The 25,709-nt window shown below is 38.2% G+C and overlaps 1 protein-coding gene, 1 non-coding gene and 1 pseudogene across 4 annotated transcripts; 1 reads left to right on the top strand and 2 right to left on the bottom strand.

Annotated features, from left to right (window-relative positions):
• Positions 1 to 4,440: 4,440 nt before the first annotated feature.
• On the bottom strand, positions 4,441 to 10,333 carry LOC143892931 (tryptophan synthase beta chain 2, chloroplastic-like; annotated as a pseudogene). Its single transcript, XR_013255657.1, has 5 exons — positions 9,931 to 10,333; positions 7,456 to 7,782; positions 5,890 to 6,332; positions 5,691 to 5,775; positions 4,441 to 4,749 (listed from the first exon to the last, which is right to left on the bottom strand). The product of XR_013255657.1 is annotated as a tryptophan synthase beta chain 2, chloroplastic-like (transcript).
• A 50-nt stretch (positions 10,334 to 10,383) lies between these two features.
• On the top strand, positions 10,384 to 10,456 carry TRNAE-CUC (transfer RNA glutamic acid (anticodon CUC)). Its single transcript has one exon. It is a non-coding gene; the product is annotated as a tRNA-Glu (tRNA).
• Positions 10,457 to 17,597: 7,141 nt separating this feature from the next.
• On the bottom strand, positions 17,598 to 25,099 carry SGP1 (Ras-related small GTP-binding family protein). Of its 2 annotated transcripts, XR_013234771.1 has the most exons (8): positions 24,701 to 25,099; positions 24,364 to 24,484; positions 24,141 to 24,237; positions 23,735 to 23,774; positions 23,478 to 23,561; positions 22,665 to 22,693; positions 22,115 to 22,199; positions 17,827 to 17,945 (listed from the first exon to the last, which is right to left on the bottom strand). XR_013234771.1 is itself a non-coding variant. In XM_077354909.1 (6 exons), the coding sequence occupies exons 1-6, from the start codon at positions 25,004 to 25,006 to the stop codon at positions 17,781 to 17,783; spliced, it is 813 nt and encodes a 270-aa protein (XP_077211024.1). In that variant the 5' UTR covers positions 25,007 to 25,099; the 3' UTR covers positions 17,598 to 17,780. The 2 variants fall into 2 exon arrangements, 1 of the variants encoding a protein (XP_077211024.1); XM_077354909.1 differs by lacking the exons at positions 22,115 to 22,199; positions 22,665 to 22,693 and having other exon boundaries at positions 17,598 to 17,945.
• Between the last annotated feature and the right edge of the window lie 610 nt (positions 25,100 to 25,709).

Genomic DNA, 25,709 nt, shown 5'->3' with positions numbered 1-25,709 from the left:
TGGTACCAATTGTTGACCACCTCAACTCAAGCGTTGTTTTGGATTTTGGGAACCAATAGTGAGTCACCAATAATCAGTTTTTAACTCACAATCGGTTCTCAAAATCCAAAACAAATAGGGACTAACAATTAACAAAGGGAAATGTTATCCGCAGTACTATATTTTGATGATCACAGTCCTCACTTGATTAAAGTACGGTATGGCCCGCACTATAGGATTATCCAAACCGTCCATTGTAGACTGTGGAGACTATTTCAGTGTTGAAAAAGAAAAACACATATACAGAACTTCTTCAGATGGAACCCAAATTCGGGTTTCGGATCGGGTCGGGTCAGGTTGCCCGACAACCCAACCCGATTTCCAATTCGGGTTGATTTTTCCCAACCCAACCCAACCCGATTTGCGAAAAATCTTAACCCGACCCAACCCAAATTCGGGTTGAACCCAACCCGCGTGGGAATATCCAAGAACATCGATGGTTTCAAATTATATATAGTGCTAATGTCCTCACTGTCATATTTTATAATGGCACTACTCACCGTATTTTGATGATCGCACTCCTCACTTTGTTAAAATGTACGGTATGGCCCGTACCATATGATGATCCAAACCGTCCATTAGATGGGCCACTGCCTAAATAGGTTGTGCCCTAAAAATAATTTTCATAGGTTGATCCTAACCCTTCGATCTATAAAGGGTTATAGGTTAATCCAAACCGTCCATGTGATGGAACACAACATCAATCGGTTCTGCCCGTAAAATCATTTCCATAGGCTGATCGTAGCCCTCCAATCGATAGAGGTTTCCATAATTATTGTTCCTCTTCAGGTGCTCGGCATCAGTCAATATTTTGTAACTTGTCCCGAATGCGTCATACAACGTAGTTTTTTCGTCATTGTCATACCTCTTTTTGGTAGTTTTTTTTTTCGTAATTGTCATAGACAGGTACCATATGTCGGTACTTTTCGTATGCAATTGACGATTGTACCCTCAAATCATTTCTCATTCCGAGAAACTTCTAGCATCAAAATGACTTAAATGCCCCCAGCTAATAGGATACAGTAGGAAGTTTTTCTAAAAGAAGGGCATGGAATTATCATATGTAATTATTTTTTGGGAACAATCAATTTATACTGTGGCCCATTAAATGGACGGTTTGGATCATCCTATGATACAAGGCGTACGATTCTTTTGAAAAATACTTGATTGTACGGACTTACACCATAGGTTGTATGCCAAAAATCATTTCCATAGGATGATCCCAACACAGTTGCGGGGTTTCCAAATTATGTCATTGATCTATAGATTGTAGGCATGCGATCATCATTTCAGAATGATCAAATGGACAGTTTGGATCATCCTATGGTGTAGGCGGTAAAATATTCACTCCAATTTTTGATAGGTAAGTTGGGGTTTTGTGGGGGCCCCTACCGGCTTATTAAAAAATAGTTCACTACATGGGCTTACACCATATATGTTGTAACAAGAATTCTGTGACAAAGCTTGCAAACCAAAAACATATTTCTTACGCTCCCAATTTTTTTTAAAAAGTACTGTATAACTTACACCATAGGATGATCCAAACCGTCCAATTGATGGGCCACATCGTAAATAGGATGTTCCCAAAAAACACATTTCCATGTGATGATCCTAGCCATGCAGTTTATAGAGGAACGGCATATTTAGGAAACATTTATTGATTGGAGGGTTGTAATTATCCTATGGAAATGAATTTTGGCACACAACCTACTTACATTGTGGCCCATCAAATGGACAGTTTGGATCATCCTAAGATATTAGCCATACATTGCTTTTTGAAGAACAATACTCACTATAAAGACTTACACCACATATAAAAACTCTCATAATCACATCATTTCCCTCTAAATCATGGGGAAACGGGTCAAACTGGCCGAGTCAAAGTGACGCGAGAAATTTTACAGGTCATTGGGCTTGGACCTGCATCCGGCCTGTTGGTCAACTGGTTTTTTGACGTATGTTTTTAAGATTTTTTTTTTACAGGGATTTGCTAGCCACCTTCGCCGAGCGTACTTTTCTGCTTGTTCGCCCATCCTTTACTGCGAAGTACGGTTTGTGCAAAGGTTACTAGCAATACATAATCATGCGCAGGTACTAAGTTTTAAATGAAAAATTACGGGAAAATGGAAGCAAAGCAGAAAAATTACGAAAAAAAATACCAAACGGGGTACTAAAATATGACAATTACAGCCAAAACTACAAAAAAATTGAAAAATTATGACAATTACGAACAAAAAAGGCAAAAAAGGAGACAGCTGGCCTTTTTTTTTAACTCTTGTGAAAGGGCATATGAGAAGCGGAAATGACGAAAAAGAAGTAGTGAAAAAGGACATACTTGGGAGTTTTATGGAAATTAAGGCGGGAAGCATGATGAAATAGCAGGAAAGACGCAGATGATTTTTCAGGGATTTTCCCTTTTAGTAGTAAAGGATTCATCTATCTTCTCTCCGGGTGATGCATGATTTTGCTAGATTTCTGTCACTTGCCCTGATAACTTTTTCTTGACTTGAAGGATATATATTTATAGCTGGATTTCTGCCACTTTTCTGATGAATGAAACCGTGATGATGCTTATGCGAATACAGAGAATAATAGGACAAGAAAAGAAAGGATGGAAAATTAAAAGAGGAAACAGATCCAAAAGCTTCTTTTGGATTTGTGAAAGGGATTAGAGTTCCCCCACAGCCCTCCCCTAACAAAAGGCAATAAAAAGGGAAATGATATTTCCACCCTGTTTTCCACTATCTTGTTTGCCTTCTCCTATCTTTTTTTTTTTTTTCAACCCATTTCTTTCGACGTAAAAATGGACATAAAGTTTGTTTTATGCTCTGAACGAGTGTAAATATCATTCCCAAATAAAAAATTGTGCTCTCATTCCTTAAAAAATGATTCTCGAAAGGGTCGGTGAGACACATGAATTTACACTAGCAGAACTAGAAAAAATTAGGCGCTTGATATCAAAACAAACAGCAGATGGCTTGCTGTGGGGCAATTTTCCGAGGGACGAATATGGCAAGCAGCGGGTGGCTCGCGGCGGGACAAATCTGAGGCAATGAAAGACAACTAAAATTTTATTCATCAAATTTGTAAAATAGTTACAATGGTGTTGTATTTATAGACTTTTGCATAAGTAATCCTAATCATACTAAAACTTCTATCCTAATTCAACTAAAACAATAAGAAACGTCTACTCTACTAAAACTCCTATATATTCTCTAAAGCAAATCCTAAAAGATACCAAAAATTGTCCAACTCAATCTTCTCTTAAAATTTCTCTAATACCAAATCCTACGACGAACCCTTGGAAATTAAAATTCAAATACAAAAAAATCTAAAATACTTGAATAATCATTGTTGGCCGTTGATCTCGTGATGTAGCAAGATGCACCTGCATCAGACCCCCTTTCTTGAAAAGAACTCGTCGACTAGTTCAGTTCAAGGTTGGACATTTTGCGAGTATTTTTAGTCATTTGAGTTAATCTAGGTGAGAAGTTTTAGGAAGTAGTAGAGATACTTTAGGATTGAGTTTTATTGTGGGCGAAATTCCCAACTTGGTTGGACGCCCACGTGTAAGAGGATTTTAGGATATTTTATTTTTTAGGAAAAGTAGGATTTGCTTGCCTTTTTCCTGTTTTTTAGTTCGAGTAGAATTAGGAAGTCTAGTTTGATTAGGAATATTCTTAGTCTTTTCAAAGCCTATAAATTGGCATTCATGTAATCTTTTTCTTTATCCTTGTGGAATAAAAATTTAAGTTGCAGATTAAGATTTGTTGCCTTGAGAAAATCTTCTCACGAACAAGCCACCTGCTGCTCGTTTTGCCCCCATCAAATAAAAGCCATCTGCTGCGTTTATTTTAGTTTGATATCCCTTGGTTCCTCTTTACCGACCACAACCCTTGCTACCTCCTTAATTGTAGGACCCGAAGAGTCCATCAAATAGCCTTGCTGTTAACCCAATTCCACCAATTTTCTATCATCCCCTTCATCCATAAATCAGCCATCCAAGTAACTTTAATATTGCCCCAAAACCCACAGCCCATAGATGATCACTAACCCATAAAATCCTAGTGATAGAAACATCCAAAATACCCTACTTTCTTGATACCTTTCACAATTCTCCATCTTCTTGAACTAATTAACCATTATCCGAGCTTCCGCTATCCGCACCTACGTCACTAATCTTCATTATCCGAGCTTCCGCTATTCCCACCTACGTCACTAATCTTCATGAATACAATCCGCTTGCCCTAATGTTCCATTCAAAAACATCAAAAAAAAAAAAAAAAAAAGACAAAATGAACCTGACCAAAAAGAAAACAAAAAAAGTGAGAGGGAAGATTCCAAGAAACCCGGTATATCGTCCTGCTGATATTGCAACACTAAAAAAAACAATAAAATTGTTGAAGAACGCCTACTTGTTTTCAGGGACAATCATCAGTTCATCACAGAAGAATAAAGGGTTAAGGATATCGTAGCAGAAGAATAATTCCTTTGCTTCAATTTCAAAGGGGAATGAAGTGTCAATGTTGTGAATGTTTAGCAATAAATGACTCTTTTCAAATAGTAGATCACCACAATAACTTGACTGCATCAAGAAATAATGGACTGACGATCGAATTGGCAGATAAGATTCCAGAGAATAAAATTTTCCCTAATTCAAATAAAGGGAACTGATGATGTGAAAGAACTGACTGGCTTTGAGCTTCTTTACTGCAAATAAAGGTAAAATTCAGTCCAGGCAAATGGAAGCCATTAATGTTATTCAATTTTAACGAATGAAGGTAAAATTCAGTCCAGGCAGCTTCTCCAATAAATGCATTACTGAGGTTCTATCCAATGGCAAATTCTCTCGACGAGAATTCAACGGGCTACAAGTCTTCCCAATTTCATGGATTATCCGGCAACTACCTTCTACATATCATGAAAAGAGATTTTGTCAAGCAGCTACAGGATAGAGCGTTCCAGACCTAGCCTCCGATCCTCCTCCTCTAGGCTTCATGAAGTTGAATTCCCAATGGTTCGAACATAGGGAATCCAGGTCTGGCCATCATTGGGGGTCTGCTAAGGAGTGCTGACAGAGATCAGATGGGCTTTTTCAGGCTCAATTGGTGAAAAGGACTAATGAGGCTGAAGTGCAGGTGCTCTGATTCGACTGGTGCATCAGACTGATTGATCACGTGATTATCAAGGGTGATTGCCTCAACGTAGTTAGATAAGTGAGATATTGTATCAGTTAATCCATGGAGGTTTGTTGATGCCATCGAGGAGATTATTTGGTTGAGGGTTATGACATACAGATTCCGCATGTGTCTAGCGATTAGCTAACTGTGAGGTAGATCGGCTTGGCCGTTTGGGGGTTGACAAACATGAGATTTTGACATTTGACTTCTTCCCTCCCTAAGGAAATTGGATCTTCGTGCCATTAAAAAAAAAGGATTAGATCTTTGCAAATCATTTCCACTGTATATTGTTTTCCATTTTGCTAAGGTTGTCTACATGCATTATGCATACATATTGCGCATAAATACATATTAACATATGCAAACAGGTTATGGAGGAGTGGTCTTATAGTGATATTAAAACAATAAAATTAGTTATCGTCAACAGGAATATCCATAAAGCAAGCAAACCAAATGCACAGTTTCTAGTACCTTCCAATCTGTGATGCTATGGTATTCAACACGTCCTATATCCTTGAGAAAGCTGTGCTCTGGTCCAACCCCGGGGTAATCCAAGCTATACCCAACAGAGAAAAATATTAAAAATAACCATGCAAAGGCAGAGCAAATATGGAGAGAAAGGCACAAATATGTACGAATAACAAGAGGAAATTCAAACTGTAGTTCTTACCCAGCACTAATAGAATGAGGCTCGATTATTTGCCCATCATCGTCTTGCAATAAATAACTCATAGCCCCATGTAGAACACCTACCTCCCCTTTTGTTAAAGTAGCGGCGTGCTTACCACTTTCTAATCCAAAGCCTGCAGCCTCCACACCAATCAACCTTACATCTGTATCCTCAACGAACTCATGAAAGAGACCCATTGCATTTGAACCCCCACCAACACAAGCAACCAGCACATCTGGCTTTCCGCCCTATTTCTCCATTGACTGTTTTCGGGTTTCTTTGCCAATAACTGCATGAAATTCTCTGACCATCATTGGATATGGGTGTGGGCCTGCAACAGACCCCAAAATGTAATGGGTTGACTCCACATTAGTTACCCAGTCACGTATAGCCTCTGATGTGGCATCCTTCAGTGTGGGTGTCCCAGAATGGACCGCTCTTACCTGCAAGGGAGTATAAATTAATTGCTTTGAAAGAAACAATGATAATTAAGGATAGCAGTTATCCATCTGCTTAGAAAATTGATTATTTGGTCAGAATGTCAGTATATCTGTTCTCAGCACCCTAGGATGATTCTATTGTGTGGGGAAAATAAGATAATTGTAGACAAAGGTACAACTTTAAACCTAAGGTGAGTCAGAGATCAGCACAATATGATTGGATAGGAATTTTCACAGATCATAGAATCATATATCTTGAGAAACTAAAAGATAGCTGAGTTGATTATGAAATTCAAGGCATTTCAGTTCTGCAAACCAACAACAATATGTAAGAAGCAACATCATAGGTGTAGAGTGTCATATAAACCGCATCCAATTTTATGTTTTACCACCTAAAGATCAGCTCGATGGATCGGCTCAAATGTTTCTTGCATTGATGAATTATTTTCCTTCTTTTCAGTATCCATAGAAAATCAAAATTCATCTGTTGGAATATTTTCTTTGCTTTTATCCAAACGAAGACACTAAATCTTCCTTCTGTTGCTTCCTAAATCCTAAACTAACACTGAGTGTTAACCAAAGTACCAAGCTGAAGCTGTCCAATAGTAGAGTTCAACTAATAAAGGTCCCAGATCAGATTCTATTTCTACCCATTCTTTTGTAGCCTTCTGTGATTTTCTTATTTTCCCCAAAAATCCCTAAGAAATTTACAATTAAAAGAAAATTACTGGTACAGTTGGTGACTGGGTCATGTCTTAAAAATTCAAAAACCAATTTATAAGTTGAGTTTTAGTTTTTGAGGACAGAGACGAATTGTGAACATGTGTAAATGCATCTATAGGCAGAGGCTGTTGGCACAGTATTTTAAAGTGAATTACCGGTAAATAAGCATACACTACTGACTATAAGAAAGGAAAAGAGTGTTGTAGCCGGGATAAAAAACGGACAGCATCCCAATTCCAGTTTTTTTTCCAATAGAAGTATTTTAGAAGATGCCTAGAGAAAATTTGGTGAAACTCCTGGTGCTATATGAATTCCCCAACACTACAATAATTTTTCAATGCATGAGAAATAATAAAAACAATAAGGGACACAGTTGCTAAAAACAAGGATAGGAACAATAAACCTCAGCCCCAAGAAGTCGCATTCGGAAAACATTGAGGGACTGCCTCTCCATATCTTGAGCACCCATATATATAATGCACTCCAGACCAAATATTGCACATACAGTAGCAGTTGCAACTCCATGCTGACCAGCTCCTGTCTCAGCTATGATTCATTTTTTCCCCAGCCGCTTTGCGAACAAAGCTTGTGCGACAGCATTGTTGATCTTGTGTGCCCCCATGTGGTTAAGATCTTCCCTTTTCAGGTATATGTGTGGGCCCTCACCGTTAGCACGTTTATAGTGGTCAGAAAGCCGCTCCACAAAATAAAGTGGTGTCTCCCGGCCAACCTTGCAATGAAAGAAATTACAAATGAAATAAGAATAACTAGAAGCAGACATACTGTACAGCAGACTAGAATTCTGCAAATTGATGTTCTAAACAATGATAACAGAAAAAATAAGGAGATAAAAGATAAAAAGAAGATAATTTCATCACTTCTAGCTTCTACAAGCCACAAAATCCATACAGTTGTAGTTTAATTTTTCGTTCTAGGCAGTTAACCAGCATCACATAAGCTCGAAGCCTCAAACAAGTAAAGTTCAAATGGATTAATGGAAGTTCGATCAAAAAGTTCATCTAAACTCTAGCTTGTAAGAATGATATATCAATTGTTACACAATCAATATTCAACACCATAAATATCAAATAAGACAAATAATATTGAATTTCCTCAAATCAGGAACATTAATAAAAAAATTCATGAATGCCTGTACAACTGATAAGTAAAAAATGAAAAAAAAAAAAACAAAGATCCATTTGTCGAAACAGCAAAAGAATAAAAACTAAATAGGTAAATCTGTTTAATCATACAAACACTCCGTAAAAAGGCCCAAAAATTCGACCCCTTAACAAGAACCATGTTACACTCAAGTCAGGGGCCTGCCTAGTTATGGGACTAGGTGGACCCAGCATCGTATGGGATAGGTTTAAAGGGACCAGCTTAACGTGTTCCATTAGTCCTGAGGACTTTTGGACTATTGGTTAGGTACCTAACAATTGGTATCATAGCAGCCACCGTGTGTTCGAGTTATGGAAGGGGTGACCTCTGGAGTGGAGAACCTATAAAGGGCTTCCTAGTGAGAAAAAAAACCAGAGTGAAAACGTCAGAGTGAAAGTTACCAAATAGTGGGTTGCCGCAGAAGGGGCACTTATGGAACGGGCTACATGGAAAAAGTCCAGAGTGAAAGGCACCAGAGAGTGGGCGGCCGAGGACGGTGGATGCGGAAGCATAGTGGAATGTTACAGTCCTATCCTAAGTGAGGGCTTGCCTAGGTATGGGACTAGGTGGAACCCAGTCTGGTATGATCCAGGTTTAAAGGGCTTAATCTAATGTGTTCTATCAATCTTGGGGCTTTTGGCATATCGTTTAGGTACATAACAAACCATGCCAGAGCTGGCAGAACATGTTGGTTCACTAAAACCGGAATGTAACCATGTAAAAATTCTCCAGCTATCAAAAACGTGAACAAGAAAGTAAGCATCCGATCGATAAATGTACCTAGTAAACAAATAAACTCATAAAAGAATCCCCATTTACCAAATTCGTGTTAGAAATTGTAAATCAAAATCAATGTTTGTTGTTTTGTGAAAAGTCTTTGTAGTCTTCGAGGAAAGTTATTATTTGTGAAAAATGTAAAAGTCAGTGTATGTTTTCTAGGGTTCTTAATGTCTAGGCTAGATTATCAAAGAGTAAATGGAGATTTCTTATGATGTTGCTTAGGATACCGAAAGGACTCATGGGGACGAGAACAAAGTGTTTAATATATTTAGCTACTATAGAAATGTTTTGTGTCTATAAAGTCATTTGTGTAGAGATTGTAAGCATAAAGAGAAGCTTCAATGGCAAGCTTAAAGAGTAAAGGTTCAAGGGTAGAGGTTCAAAGGAGAAGAAGTGTAGAGATTCTGCGGAAAAAGGGAAAAGAACACCAAATCTCGTGTAAGTTGTTTTGATATATAAAATTCATTTTATGTTGGTGTTTCATTCGTGTTTCTCGTGGAGCTCTAGACGTGCCCTTTGGTCGTGTATCTCCCAAGCTCCCTTACCTTGCTGTTATGATCACAACAATGCATAATTGATACATCCAATTGGGGCCAACATTTCATTAACAATTACTACATCAAAATGGATAAAATCATGGAAGAAACTCATTCATCAGCTCATTCATCAGAGTACTGAAAAAAATACAAGAGGCAATCAACAAATGTAAGAGGCAATCAGATTTAAATGATTTAAAACTAAAAAACCAACAATTTATCGAATTTTCCAAATAATTCCATCATGCAATCATATACACGACACATAAACATATAAAATTACACAACAAATCCAGCTATCAGAACCGTCAAACAAATAAAATAAAAAATACTATTCTATCAATAAACAGATAATTATCTCAACTTCTTTGAAAAAACAAACATGAAGAAAGCTAATGAACCTGAAAATCCACATCTCCAGCAAGCGACCAGAATGCAGATTCGAGCTCGGTGAGAGCGTAAATTAGGGTTTCAGGGACGTATTTTCCCCCAAATTTTCCAAACCTACCAAAAGAATCGGGTCTCAGAGAAACCCTAACTTTGCTATCGTTCACCTCCATTTGAACGGCCGAATCTTGCGCGAGAGTGCATGAAATCGAAGGCAGATTTCTCGCAGCAGAGGAATTCGAGGGAAATTTCTTCAATCTGAAAGGTATTTGAAGGGCTCCATTGAAGGAAGAGAAAGAGGGTTAGGAGATTTCATAAAGGTTTCTGCAACTAGGGTTTGAAGTGGAGAGAGCCATTTGAGAGGTTTTAGAGAGAGACGGTAAGATTATTGACTGCAATATGGAAGGAGAAGAAGGTGGTGTCATTAGTTTTGATTTTAACAATTAAAAAGATTACAACAACAGAAATCCGTTGTAGTCTAGTTGGTTAGGATACTCGGCTCTCACCCGAGAGACCCGGGTTCAAGTCCCGGCAACGGAAATTTTTTTCTTCACTTCAATTGAGGATGTGCAAACTAGGGAAATGATATGTTCACCCCTTTTTCATCCCCTGGCCAGCCCCTTCTAGAGTAAAGAGTAGGCATAGCTACACTAGATAAGGGTGGCCTGGGGAAGAAAAGGGGGCGATTAACCCTCTCGAAGCTCCTTTAATACCAGTCTACTCATTGTGTTTCCTACAAAGTATGCTTTATTTACATTTTTTTTCTTTTTTATACATTCTTCAAATAATAGAATGTTGATATCATGCGGTGAAGCCTTTAGCTCAATGGTTGAGGCTTTGTTTCTTAACCTTGAGGGAGGTCGCGGGTTCGATCCCAACTTACCAACCAAGAGAAAAAAGAATGCAGATCTCACTTCTTGTTTTGTATTTTGAGGGGTGATCATATCTTTTTGCAAATCCAATGTCATCCTTACAATTTTGGGTCATAGGTAAGTAGCGGTGTAAACGAGGCTCGGCTCAAAAGCTCGGCTCGGCTCGAACCAGCTTGGGCTCGCGAGCCTTATCGAGCTTGTGTTATATTAAGTTCACACCCCTCATCTTCCCTGGACAGCCCTATTTAGTGTAATTTGACTACTTTGTTTACACTACGGGGGTGGTCCAAGTAACAAATGGGGTTCCAAAAAAGAAGTGACATATTTTGCCTCTCCCTTTCACTCCCTGGACAACACTTTTAGTGTATATATCTATTACAATTAGGGATGTAAATGGATATTCGGAAATTCGATTACCGTCCACATCCGAATCCGTTTAAAGCGAATATTATCCGAATCCATTTCAAGCGGATATTATCCGAATCCGTTTATGAGATATCCGGCTCTTAGCGGATGCGAATCTGGTAAATGGTATATCCGATCTGTTTAACATCCGAATCCGAGAAGTAAATCCTTTTTATTTATTATTAATAATATCATTAATATTTATTTTTAGTAATGACACACTATCTTTTGTTTCTATAAGAAAAGTGAATATTCTTTTTAGAAAAATAAAAATAAAAACAAAAATAGCCCAAACCCATTCCATCAAAATAACCTAAACCCATTCCATCATATACAAAAAAAAAAGAGGAAAACCCCAAAGACTACCAACACTATCATCTATCCCCATCGCCTCCCTCTCTCTCTCTCTGCCTTTGTTTTAAAAGGAAGAAGAGGATCTCATATATTTTAGGGTCTGAGAGTTAATTTTGTGAAGAGAATGTAGAGGTCTAGTTTTAGGGTTTGGAAAATTCATTCGAGTAAGTGGAGAAAAAAGATAAAGTGCTGCAATAAAATGATCGAATTTACCGAATAAACGGATACGGATAATATCCGAATTCGAACAATATCTGACGGATACAAATTCGGTAATAGATATTAAATATCCTCGAATCCGAATTCGGATAGTGTATACTGTAATCGAATTTGGATATAGCCATATCCGCTCCGAATTCTATCCGTTTACACCCCTAACTACAATAAGCGGGATGAAAAGAGGAGAGTTTTTTCGATTTTTTTGAAAATTATGTGAGAATTACGCCTCACATTTTTTGACTTTTTTGAGCAAATGCACCCATTCAACTCATATAATTTCGATCCTACCCCCCCCCCACCCCCCGGCCTCCTTTATGCTTTTAACAAAGGCACCCATTGAATCATATAATTGCAATCCTACCCCTCCTTTATGCTTTTAACAAAGGCACCCATTAAAGCCGTATAATTTCGATCTTACCCCCCTCCTTTATGGTTTTTTAATTAAAAAACTATAGGGTGATCTTTGTTAACTTACCAACTTCTCCAATAGCTCAAGCTTTTGGAGAAAGGCAGTATTTAATCTTTTATACTTTAACACTCCCCCTCACGTGTGGCCCCACTTTCTAGGGTTGGCCTACACGTGGCACATGTGGCCCCACTTTTGGGTTTAGCCATTGCATGTGGATTTTGCTATCAAGGAGGTTTGAACCCAGGCATTTGCTCTGATACCATGTTAACTTACCAACTTCTCCAATAGCTCAAGCTTTTGGAGAAAGGCAGTATTTAATCTTTTATACTTTAACAGACCATCCGATTTAAGATAAGAGGAATTATGGAAACATCTATAGATTGGAGGGCTAGGATCGCCCTATGGAAATGATTTTTGGGGCACAACCTATTTATGTTGTGTTCCATCACATGGACGGTTTGGATCAACCTATGACGTGGTCCGTACCTTTTTTAATAAAAAATCTATAGGGTGATCTTAACCATCCGATTTAAGAGGAATTATGGAAACATCTATAGATTGGAGGGCTAGGATCAGCCTATGGAAATGATTTTTGGGGCACAACCTATTTATGTTGTGTTCCATCACATGGACGGTTTGGATCAACCTATGACGTGGTCCGTACAGTTCTTTGTCAGCCCGTGCATCGCACGGGATTTTTACTAGTAAATATATAAGAGAAAACGGTTTCTACACATATGTGTAGATAAGTTATCTACACACTAGCTTAAAACCACATTATTTGGGTGATCCAAACCATTCATTTTAAGGCCCTCACATAGATAGGGTGTCCACAAAAAATCAGATCCTTAGGATCATCCTAACCATTCGAACTGTGGAGGCAAAAAATGGACTAATTTGTGAAGGTTTAAAGACATCCATTTTACCTCCACAAATCGTAGGGTTGGTGGGATGATCCTATGGATCTGATTTTTTGTAGACACCCTATCTATGTGAGGGCCTTTAAAATGGATGGCTTGGATCACCCAAACAATGTGGGCCCCCACTGTATTTTAAGCTTGTGTGTAGAGAACTCTCTATACATATGTGTAGGAACCGTTTTCTCAATATATATATATATTAAATTCTTAACGAGCCGAGCCTGGCCGGCCGGCTCGGCTCGGCTCGTTAAGGATTCGAGCCGAGCTCGAGCGAGCTCCCGAGCCCGAGCCAAAATTGACACCCTTGTAGGTAAGGCACTTTCCTAAAATCGAGAAGATCAAGTTACACAAACAACATTCATTTATCGCTCTCTGTTTCGATGTTGATTCTCCACTCTTTCGACTTTCTTCCCTCTCCCCTCCCCTAACTCTAAGCCCTAATTGTATACAATGTAAGTAGAACGTAGGACACTGCAGTGCCTGTTTGATTTATAATAAATCATACACAAACTTAGAAATTAAGTAAGAGACGAAAAGCACTCCAAAATGTATGGGACCGACCAAGGATCTGAACAGATTGTGACCCAGACATAGGTAGATCCCATTCACACCCCTATCAAATTAAGCACATCTTTTTGAGACTCGAGACTTAAGTGGAAAAGAAAAAGGAAAGAGGGTGAATGAACTCAAAATTATTGCTGACATTCGTCAAACACTATGAGGAGATTGCGAAGATTGTAAACCATGTCTCTCTTCAACATAATCTAAAAATGTATGGGGGATATGGCTCTCACTCCATTAAATTTCAAAACCCAACACCATAACCCAACCAGAAACAAAATATTCAAAACGAGGCTGGTTGCATTTTCCGGGAAATTGCAAGGTTTCTATTATGTACATATAGCCTTCCAAACGCAGGTGAAAAGAGATGCTAAAAATCAATTATGGGTTCTCCGATTGTGAGGTTCCTCTCCATAGTCCATGGCAAGTTAAAGAGCTTGGCTGTGATGAATTTGAAGATTTTGTTCACATTGATGTTGTGGGTTGCACTTGAAAAGAAGAGTGTTGCCTTCATGGCACGAGCGTATGCCCTAGCCTGTGAAGAAACAATAAGAAAACAAATGAAAAAACTTAGGTCCTCTTCATTTTAGATTGTTGCAACCAAACCGATTATTGGACTCTATTAATTGATTTGGGGCCACAATAGGTTGAAACAATAAAAAACGAAAAGGGCCTTAAAGAATAAGGATTAGATTTTAAATAAATTAAGGATCTATTTGGATTAAAGGAAAAACATTTCTCACAGAAACATTTTCCTAGGAATTTTTTTAGTTTTCATAATTTAGAGGGAAATGATATGAATATGCATGGCTTATTTCGAGGATATTATAATAAATTGAAGGTCTCTATAGATAAAACTTGAACTAAAGAGGTTCAAGTCACTTTTTTCCATGTGTAATCAAACAATGAAACGACAAGAAATTTTGAAAAGGTTTTCTTTTCCAAACTTTTCCCAAAGATTCTTACAATCCAAACAGGGCCTGAATGGGGCATTTGGATCTTGAGAAAAGAAAATTATGGGAAATGTTTTTTTCCTTGGAAGATGAATATCTAGGGTCTGGTTGGTCTAAAATTTTCCTTGAAAATAAGGAAAAATTTTATTTTAGAAAAAATAATTCAATGAAACGGCACACCAATAAAACATGTTCTTTTCAACAACAAAAAAAAGCTCCACACCTTCCCTCTAAAATATCCCCTCTCTCTCTCTCCTCATTCCATCTCTCACAATTGGATCTTCAACTATTCCATGGATTGTTTTTTCTTGATTGCCAAACATGCCCTAAATCATCTCGTTTGATAGTTGTTACGTGCTTATCTGGCCCCACTTGGCTGAAATAAATTAGTTGAGATATTTCTTATTTTTATATTTACTTTCAAGATGTTTAGTTTGGTTAGGAGTCTTAGAGATAAGGATTATCTAGACTATAGCTTTTCTTTAAATAACATGTACGTAGCCTTCTTTAAGGAATGAAGAAAATTGTTTGAGAAAGTGTGTTTTTGCACAGTAATGAGGACGACTCTTCCCTCGAAGTGGGTCAAGAGGCTGATCTTACCTCCGAGAAGATCAAATCCATTACGAACCGATTTAGGTTCGTAACAATTGGTATCAGAGCAGCCACCATGTCCTGTGTTCGAGTCACGGAAGGGGCGACATGTGAAAAGAGCTACCTGGAAAAAAGGCCAGAGTGAAAGCTGTCACAGAGTGGGCCGCCGAGGACGGCAGGTGCGGAAGCTTGGTGGTATGTTATGGTCCTAAGTGGGGGCTCGCCTAGGTATGGAATTGGGTGGGACCCAGCCTGGTATGGGACAGGTTTAAAGGGCCTTGCCTAACGTGTTTCATCGGCTCTGGAGCTTTTGGCGTATCGGTAAGGTACCTAACATTTTGGTGGAGATGCGGGGTAACAATTGGCATCTCCACAAATCGTAACAATTTTGTTGAGGCCTTCCACAAATCGTCATTCCTCTTCTATCATTCTTGAAACAGATACTTTCATCTTCTGAAAATCATCGCGCAGGGAATCCAAAATCTCTAGTGATGTATCCATGGCACAGGACCGGCTGCTTTGATACCAATTGTTACATACCTAAATCGGTTTGTAACGGGATCTTCTCAGAGGGAAGATCAGCCTCTTGACCCACTTCGAGGGAAGGGTCATCCTCCTTACTGTGCAAAAACACACTTTCTCAAACAATTTTCTTCATTCCTTAAAGAAGGCTACGTACAGGTTATTTAAAGAAAAGCTCTAATCTAGATAATCCTTATCTCTAAGACTCCTAACCAAACTAAACAACTTGAAAGTAAATCTAAAAATAAGAAATATCTCAACTAATTTATTTCAGCCAAGTGGGGCCAGATAAGCACGTAACATTCCTCCTCTCTTGAAATCAACCTTGTCCTCATGGTTGGATTATTTTGAAAAAAAATAATGTATTCCACCAGGGTCCCAAATCTTTTTCAGCATAATCTTGTTGAAAAACATTATTGACATTAGCCTTTCACGATCATCGAAAATAGTGGTCGTGATCATTCGAAAGCCGCCTTCAAGATCTGATGCGATCCACGTTGGAAAGAAATAAGATTTTTCACCGTTGTCGGCCTCAAATCTTGGACGCTTCTCTACATGAACGTCAACTTTCTCAGATTGAACATTTCTTCTTCCTCACGCATTTCCTCAATTAGTATGCTGATTTTGTTGAGGCCTTCCACAAATCGTCGTTGCTCTTCTATCATTCTTGAAACAGATACTTTCATCTTCTGAAAATCATCGCGCAGGGAATCCGAAATCACTAATGATGTATCCATGGCGCAGGACTGGCTGCTTTGATACCAATTATTAGGTACCTTACCAATACGCCAAAAGCTCCAGAGTTGATGGAACGCGTTAGGCAAGGCCCTATAAATCTGTCCCGTACTAGGCTTGGTCCCACCCAGTCCCATACCTAGGCAGCCCCCACTTAGGACCATAACAATAGCCTTGCCAATCCATCTCTCAATGATGGCCAAACTTTAGTCCTTCCCGTCGTTATCATTTTTATATTTAATTTTTTATTGTCTATGGTCCAAACTTGTAAGTGAAATAGTTGGAACTATTGATTACATACGGGTTGATAAAATTAGGATGTACGGCCAATTTTCAGCAAATAGTATTAATAAAAATGATATTTGTTGGCTGGTTTATTGGGTTTCTCTGGTTATATGCATGGTTTTAAATTTCGGCCAAAATCTGATGGGACCGAAACCGTAATTTCATGAAATATGAAATTTCAGATTTCCCAAATTTCAGCCAAATTTTGGGCTTGGATCACCCAAACAATGTGGGTCCCCACTGTATTTTAAGCTTGTGTGTAGAGAACTCTCTACACATATGTGTAGGAACCGTTTTCTCAATATATGTATATTAAATTCTTAACGACCTGAGTCTGGCCTAGCTCGGGCTCGACTCGTTAAGCTTAACGAGCTTGGCCAGCGGCTCGGCTCAGCTCGTTAAGGATTCAAGCCGAGCTTTTTCCGAGCCGAAATCGAGCTAGCTCCCGAGCCCGAGCCAAAATTGACACCCTTATACGTAAGGCACTTTCCTAAAATCGAGAAGATCAAGTTACACAAACAACATTCATTTTATCGCTCTCTGTTTCGATGTTGATTCTCCACTTTTTCGACTTTCTTCCCTCTCTCCTCTCCCCTCGCCTCCCCTCCCCTAACCCTAAGCCCTAATTGTATACAATGTAAGTAGAACGTAGGACACTGCAATGCCTGTTTGATTCGTAATAAATCATACACAAACTTAGAAACCCAGACATAGGTGGATCCCATTCACACCCCTATCAAATTAAGCACATCTTTTTGAGACTCGAGACTTAAGTGGAAAAGAAAAAGGAAAGAGGGTGAATGAACTTAAAATTATTGCTGACATTTGTTAAACACTATGAGGAGATTGCGAAGATCGTAAACCATGTCTCTCTTCAACATTATCTAAAAATGTATGGGGGATATGGCTCTCACTCCATTCAATTTCAAAACCCAACCAGAAACAAAATATTCAAAACGAGGCTGGTTGCATTTTCCGGGAAATTGCAAGGTTTCTATTATGTACATATAGCCTTCCAAACGCAGGTGAAAAGAGATGCTAAAAATCAATTATGGGTTCTCCGATTGTGAGGTTCCTCTCCATAGTCCATGGCAAGTTAAAGAGCTTGGCTGTGATGAATTTGAAGATTTTGTTCACATTGATGTTGTGGGTTGCACTTGAAAAGAAGAGTGTTGCCTTCATGGCACGAGCGTATGCCCTAGCCTGTGAAGAAACAATAAGAAAACAAATGAAAAAACTTAGGTCCTCTTCATTTTAGATTGTTGCAACCAAACCGATTATTGGACTCTATTAATTGATTTGGGGCCACAATAGGTTGAAACAATAAAAAACGAAAAGGGCCTTAAAGAATAAGGATTAGATTTTAAATAAATTAAGGATCTATTTGGATTAAAGGAAAAACATTTCTCACAGAAACATTTTCCTAGGAATTTTTTTAGTTTTCATAATTTAGAGGGAAATGATATGAAAATGCATGGCTTATTTCGAGGATATTATGATAAATTGAAGGTCTCTATAGATAAAACTTGAACTAAAGAGGTTCAAGTCACTTTTTTCCATGTGTAATCAGACAATGAAACGACAAGAAATTTTGAAAAGGTTTTCTTTTCCAAACTTTTCCAAAAGATTCTTACAATCCAAACAGGGCCTGAATGGGGCATTTGGATCTTGAGAAAAGAAAATTATGGGAAATGTTTTTTTCCTTGGAAGATGAATATCTAGGGTCTGGTTGGTCTAAAATTTTCCTTGAAAATAAGGAAAAATTTTATTTTAGGAAAAATAATTCAATGAAACGGCACACCAATAAAACATGTTCTTTTCAACCACAAAAAAAAGCTCCACACCTTCCCTCTAAAATATCCCCCCTCTCTCTCTCCTCATTCCATCTCTCACAATTGGATCTTCAACTATTCCATGGATTGTTTTTTCTTGATTGCCAAACATGCCCTAAATCATCTCGTTTGATAGTTGTTACGTGCTTATCTGGCCCCACTTGGCTGAAATAAATTAGTTGAGATATTTCTTATTTTCATATTTACTTTCAAGTTGTTTAGTTTGGTTAGGAGTCTTAGAGATAAGGATTATCTAGATTAGAGCTTTTCTTTAAATAACATGTACGTAGCCTTCTTTAAGGAATGAAGAAAATTGGTTGAGAAAGTGTGTTTTTGCACAGTAATGAGGACGACCCTTCCCTCGAAGTGGGTCAAGAGGCTGATCTTACCTCTGAGAAGATCAAATCCATTACGAACCGATTTAGGTTCGTAACAATTGGTATCAGAGCAGCCACCATGTCCTGTGTTCGAGTCACGGAAGGGGCGACTTGTGAAAAGAGCTACCTGGAAAAAAGGCCAGAGTGAAAGCCGTCACAGAGTGGGCCGCCGAGGACGGCGGGTGCGGAAGCGTAGTGGTATGTTATAGTCCTAAGTGGGGGCTTGCCTAGGTATGGAGTTGGGTGGGACCCTGCTTGGTATGGGACAGGTTTAAAGGGCCTTGCCTAACGTGTTTCATCGGCTCTGGAGCTTTTGGCGTATCGGTAAGGTACCTAACATTTTGGTGGAGATGCGGGGTAACAATTGGCATCTCCACAAATCGTAACAATTTTGTTGAGGCCTTCCGCAAATCGTCATTCCTCTTCTATCATTCTTGAAACAGATACTTCCATCTTCTGAAAATCATCGCGCAGGGAATCCAAAATCTCTAGTGATGTATCCATGGCACAGGACCGGCTGCTTTGATACCAATTGTTACATACCTAAATCGGTTTGTAACGGGATCTTCTCAGAGGGAAGATCAGCCTCTTGACCCACTTCGAGGGAAGGGTCATCCTCCTTACTGTGCAAAAACACACTTTCTCAAACAATTTTCTTCATTCCTTAAAGAAGGCTACGTACAGGTTATTTAAAGAAAAGCTCTAATCTAGATAATCCTTATCTCTAAGACTCCTAACCAAACTAAACAACTTGAAAGTAAATCTAAACATAAGAAATATCTCAACTAATTTATTTCAGCCAAGTGGAGCCAGATAAGCACGTAACATTCCTCCTCTCTTGAAATCAACCTTGTCCTCAAGGTTGGATTATTTTGAAAAAAAATAATGTATTCCACCAGGGTCCCAAATCTTTTTCAGCATAATCTTGTTGAAAAACATTATTGACATTAGCCTTTCACGATCATCGAAAATAGTGGTCGTGATCATTCGAAAGCCGCCTTCAAGATCTGATGCGATCCACGTTGGAAAGAAATAAGATTTTGCACCGTTGTCGGCCTCAAATCTTGGACGCTTCTCTACATGAACGTCAACTTTCTCAGATTGAACATTTCTTCTTCCTCACGCATTTCCTCGATTAGTATGCTGATTTTGTTGAGGCCTTCCACAAATCATCGTTGCTCTTCTATCATTCTTGAAACAGATACTTTCATCTTCTGAAAATCATCGCGCAGGGAATCCGAAATCACTAATGATGTATCCATAGCGCAGAACCGGCTGCTTTGATACCAATTATTAGGTACCTTACCGATACGCCAAAAGCTCCCGAGCTGATGGAACGCGTTAGGCAAGGCCCTATAAATCTGTCCCATACTAGGCTTGGTCCCACCCAGTCCCATACCTAGGCAGGCCCCCACTTAGGACCATAACAATAGCCTTGCCAATCCATCTCTCAATGATGGCCAAACTTTAGTCCTCCCCGTCGTTATCATTTTTATATTTAATTTTTTATTGTCTATGGTCCAAACTTGTAAGTGAAATAGTTGGAACTATTGATTACATACGGGTTGATAAAATTAGGATGGGTTCATTTGAATGTACGACCAATTTTCAGCAAATAGTATTAATAAAAATGATATTTGTTGGCTGGTTTATTAGGTTTCTCTGGTTATATGCATGGTTTTAAATTTCGGCCAAAATCCGATGGGACCGAAACCGTAATTTCATAAAATATGAAATTTCAGATTTCCCAAATTTCAGCCAAATTTTGAGAAATTGATTTTTTTTAAATATAGTATTATTCCGTGACTTCGGCCTAAATTTCGGAAATAATAAAATAATACTTTTTTTAAAATTTCAGGATTTCGGCCGAAACCGAAACCGAAATTTAAATACACGGTTATATGAAATGATAAAAATGATATCTCAGCCAATACATATGAGTTAAAAGACCTTGTTAAGGAGGGGTTCTTATAACTTATAAGATGGATGCGCATGTTTTTTAAGAGATTTTAGATGGTGTGTGATTCATTTGTTGGGCTAGGATTAGTATATATCATCTTATGGAGAGGACACGTCATATAAAGATTCATTTTTTCAAGGGAAATATGAACGGACAATAGCACCGGGCTGCAACTCGAGCCGGGTTTTACCCGACCCGCATCGACCCGACCCGAAAATAGCCTGGGTTGGGTTCAGGTTTCTCGGGTTTCGGGTCGAGCCGGATTGAGCATCCAAAAGCCCGCATGAATCTTGGGTCGAGCCAGGTTGAGCATCCAAAAGCCCGCATGAATCTTGGGTCGAGCCAGGTTTGAAGGGGCCCAACCCGACCCGAGTTACATAAGTTATAGTATGCATTTTATTTTTTTTATGATTAGTTAAAAGTTAAGAGTGAAAACCCACGCACGCACTGTTATAGTATGTGAGTGTAATTATGCTTCTATGAGTTGAGTTGATTCAAGTGTTTGATTCAACATTGTTTGATTGTAATTACAGCATTGTTTGATTATAGCATTGTTTGATTCAAGTGTAATGGGTAGGGCCCGGTTTGGGAATCATGGGTTTTCCGAAAAAAAAAAAAAAACCCGACCCGACCCGAGATATTTCTCGGGTAGGGTTGGGTTCTTCAAAACCCGACCCGCCCGACCCGAGTTGCAGCCCTAAGCACAAGTGCCACTTGCTCAATTAACGAAATCATTTATTTCTTAGGCCTTGATATAAATGGGCCAGGGAGCAAAATCACCCTTATTGGACAATTCTAACCCTCCAATTTGTTGATCCTTTGTTTTTTTTTTTATAAATTTTGACAGCCTATTTAGAAATTGGAGGGTTATAACCGTCCAATTGGGAGGGGTAGTTAAAAAAGAAGCAGCTAATTTTATACCCAAGATCTGCCTTAACACTAGGGCACTTCTTTTTTAGGGTTGAGAGCTAGTAAAAATGTGACTAATTTTTATTTAGAAACACGTCTGCGTGCTTGAAGTACATTAATTTCTAGACCCCCATCTACAACTATAGGTGAAGCTTCTTTTGAAAATGGAGAGCTTTCCGTTGCTTCTTAGGGAAATTTAAGAATTTCGTATAGGTTAAAAATCTCCAATTACGGTATTGGAAGACAAGATTCCCACTTCTAAGAAGAGCGAGTAGTAGAACTTTTGAAACTAACCTTACAAGTATAGTCCAAAGAGAATTGGTAAATTAGAGGAAAAGTGGTATGGGACCACTAATCAAACTTTGTCCCTTCTCTTTTATGCTCTGTTTGGTTGCTGGGTTTTTTTTGTGCTTGGGAGTTTTGTGGGAGAGTAAGTTAAATTTTGGTCCCATCCCATGTTTGGTTGCCTTTTAGCACTAGGTTTATTTTAATCCCACTCTTGTAATGATTACTTGTGGGGTGAATTTTTTAATCCCACTTTTGTAATGATTGCCTTTTCATCCCATCCCAAGATAACCCCAGGAACAAAAATAAACTCAGGAACCAAAAATAAGCTTGAGAAGAATTTTTTTTCTACCCAACAGTTCAAGCAACCAAACAAAGGTATTTTTTTCTCCCACCATATCTCCCAGGGTATTTTTTTCTCCCACATAACCAAACATGGGATTTTTATTTTACCAGGATACTTCCAGGACTTTTTTTTTCCCACCTATCTCCCAGGGTATTTTTTTCTCCCACATAACTCCCGGGAACAAAAAAAACCCGGCAACCAAACAGAGCATTAAAGGCTTTTAATTCCAAAGATGCTCTCAACTGAGATAATGAGATTGGTAGTTAATAAAGTATAAAGTTCAAATTTTATTTTTTTATTTTTAAAAAGAGGAATGCTAAACTGAAGGGCGCCCTTGCAAAAAACTAGAGTACAGCTATTAGACCATCTCACCAAAATGCATTTATTAATCATTTAATTTTATAATTTTCTGTTGACTATCTTGATTTAATAATTGCTAAGTGTATATATGGAGATAGAGGATGTACACGAGGAGGGCGTGCCATCTAACTCAGGGACTCAAAGGTGAAAAACCTAGCAGGTGCGACCTTATAGCTGGTTTTTGCGAGGGTGTCCTTCAGTTTAGCATTCCTCATGAAAAAGGAGTGCAAGTATCATTTTCTTTCTCTTCCATTCCTAATGATAATTTGAGGAATGGTAAACTGAAGGTTGGCCTTGCAAAAACCAGGGCGCGCCATTAAGTCCATGTAAACCAACCTCATTTATCGTTTCTTTAATGTTGCATTTTAATTCCAATTGCCTTGTAGATAAGGTCAGGTGAAGAGGATCCAATGGGATGGCCTTGCTTCTGGGTTTTTGCTAGGACGTCCTTCAGTCTAGCATAGCAATCCTATAAACTCAACTACCAACATGAAATTTGTAAATTAGAAAAATGGCTGGTAACCCAGGCCAACTATTTTTGGCCGTTTCACCAAAGTGGAAGAAATTGGCCATCTCTTAAGAATGGAATAGCCTTCTATCTTTAGAATGGAATTTGCTAAAGATTTTGACTACTAAAAAAGTAGAAGAAAGGAAAAAGAAAAATACCTGACTAACGATTGCCCATTGCATGTCCAGAGGAAGATGAATGAAATCATCAAACTTTGTTCCTATTAGAATAGGAATTGCAGTCTACAAAACAAACAAAAATAAATAACAATTGCAAAACCTCAGAAGAAAAAAAGAAAAAGAAAAAGAAAATTTCAACCGTGCATATCGGCACTTGCAAAATTTCTAGATGGTCTACATGCTACTATTTATATGAAGAAATTATGCTAAATAATTGGAAATTAGGAATAAAATACCTGGTTCCATTTCCTTGCTTGGTGAAACCATCCAATGGCACTGCACTCATGCAAAAGTACTTGATTAAAACTTGATTAATAAAGCCACAATTCTACTAAAATATTTTTAACAGTATAACTTCTAATCACTTTGCCCTAGTCTCAAAACATTTAGTGATAATTTCTTCATAAAAATTTATGAAACATAATGGGATTTTAGAAAAAGAAAACATGTTTCATTTGGGCAGTAAAGGTACGAGAGACTCAACAATCAAATTCCTCAGAATGAATTTATTTGATTTTAGTATTCCTGATCAATCCAAATACACCCAAGTGCAAAAATTGCCTTTTCTTCAATTAAAGAAATCCATTAGAACAAGGGAAATGTTGATTGAAATACCCGCACTACTGATGATAAGAAACAAACCTATTCAGTGTGCATCGACTGGTAAGATCGAACATGATCAAAATGGCTGATGCATCTTTACAAGCGAGCGGAACATGATCGAGAAACTGAGGGTTTCCTAGAAATACAATCCAACAATTTGAAGAAAATGTTATAACATTATTAGAGAAAATTGAAAATATTAGTATATTGCAATAATACATATATAGCCCATAATTTCAGAAAATAAAAAATAGTAGCATACCTCCAACATCCCAGATGCTAAAAGCAATTCGCGCGCCTTTAATAAAATTTATTTTATCCATTAAATTCAATCCTGTCATTTGTAGGCAGCTTTGTTCCTCCAAATCTCCCACATATTTAATCTTCATGAAAAAAAGAAAAAAGAAAAAGTGTATAATAATCAATAAAAACTCCAAAATATGAAGACCAACCTCATAGCTCTAGCTTTATGTCCTCTTGTAATTATTTTCTCATATTAATAAAATTTTAAGGTACCGCCCCCGGGTTCTTAGATAAATTAAAGGGTTAAAAAACCCAAAAAAGGATGAAAATTAACATTGCTATAATCTATGGCTTACCATAAAACTTGTTTTACCAATCTGACAATCACCCAAAAGGCTAATCTTCAAAACCACCAAATCCGCATCTGTTTCTAAATCTATATACGTCGAGGAAGCGCCCACTGACCCTAGACCGCTCTCGGGTATCGAATGAGTTGCCAAAGATGAACAGCTCGGCAGCCGGCGATATCGAAAAGGATTCCCCTTAGAACATATGAGAATTTGTTTCCAGAGCAAGCGAAAAATTCGATGAAAGAAGGAGATTTGTCCCGTTAAATTCCGTTTCACATTCACATGAACGAGTTTTCGGCAAATCTGAGTCATTTTTAGGTGGTCTGAGGACCCCTTTTCGCCATGAAAGGGGAGGAGAGCTCTCTCTCTCTCTCTCTCTCTCTCTCTCTAAACTTATGGTTGACCTTTTTTAGAGATTCTCAAATGAGTCCAAATTGCGGGCAACTTGGGTTTTACGTAGGATTATCTGGATGGCATTCTGGTAAATTTATTGTTGAGGGTATTTTAGTCATTCGGATTTTCTTGAGGACACATGAGACACGACAAGTATCTCGTAAGTTAAAATATCTGAAATTTGTGTCTGATGTGACCTTGTTTTTCGCGGAATAGAAATGTCAATTACTCGGAAAATCTCTCTCTGCCGAGTTCTATTTCTGTATTGAGCTTCCTGGAGCCACAACCGTCCCCATCATTTGTGTAGTACACGTGTACTGTGATCTAGTCATTTATCTGGTGGGCCACAAAGATTATCGGATATACCCCAGTTGGACGAATATAACCCTCTAATTTTTTTGCCCGAAATGGGCAGTGAGAAAAACAAAAATATAGCATTCATTCGAGGAAAATTCTTCTAAGGATTTTATTTTATTTTCTTTTCACAATTTAAAGGGAAACAATATGATTATGGTTAATTTAGAAGGATATCATTATAACCTGAAGCTCCTCTTAAGTAAGAATTGAAATATTTTTTCATGTGTACATAAATTAGGTAATCTTGGAAATATTTTTGTTTTCC

This window comes from Tasmannia lanceolata, unplaced genomic scaffold, assembly GCF_043159265.1.
Source record: "Tasmannia lanceolata isolate RefF3 unplaced genomic scaffold, GAP_Taslan_0.1 ptg000015l, whole genome shotgun sequence".
NCBI lineage: Eukaryota > Viridiplantae > Streptophyta > Magnoliopsida > Canellales > Winteraceae > Tasmannia > Tasmannia lanceolata.
The sequence above is the reverse complement of the archived record's forward strand: the minus strand, read 5'-3'. Positions and strand labels throughout refer to the sequence as shown.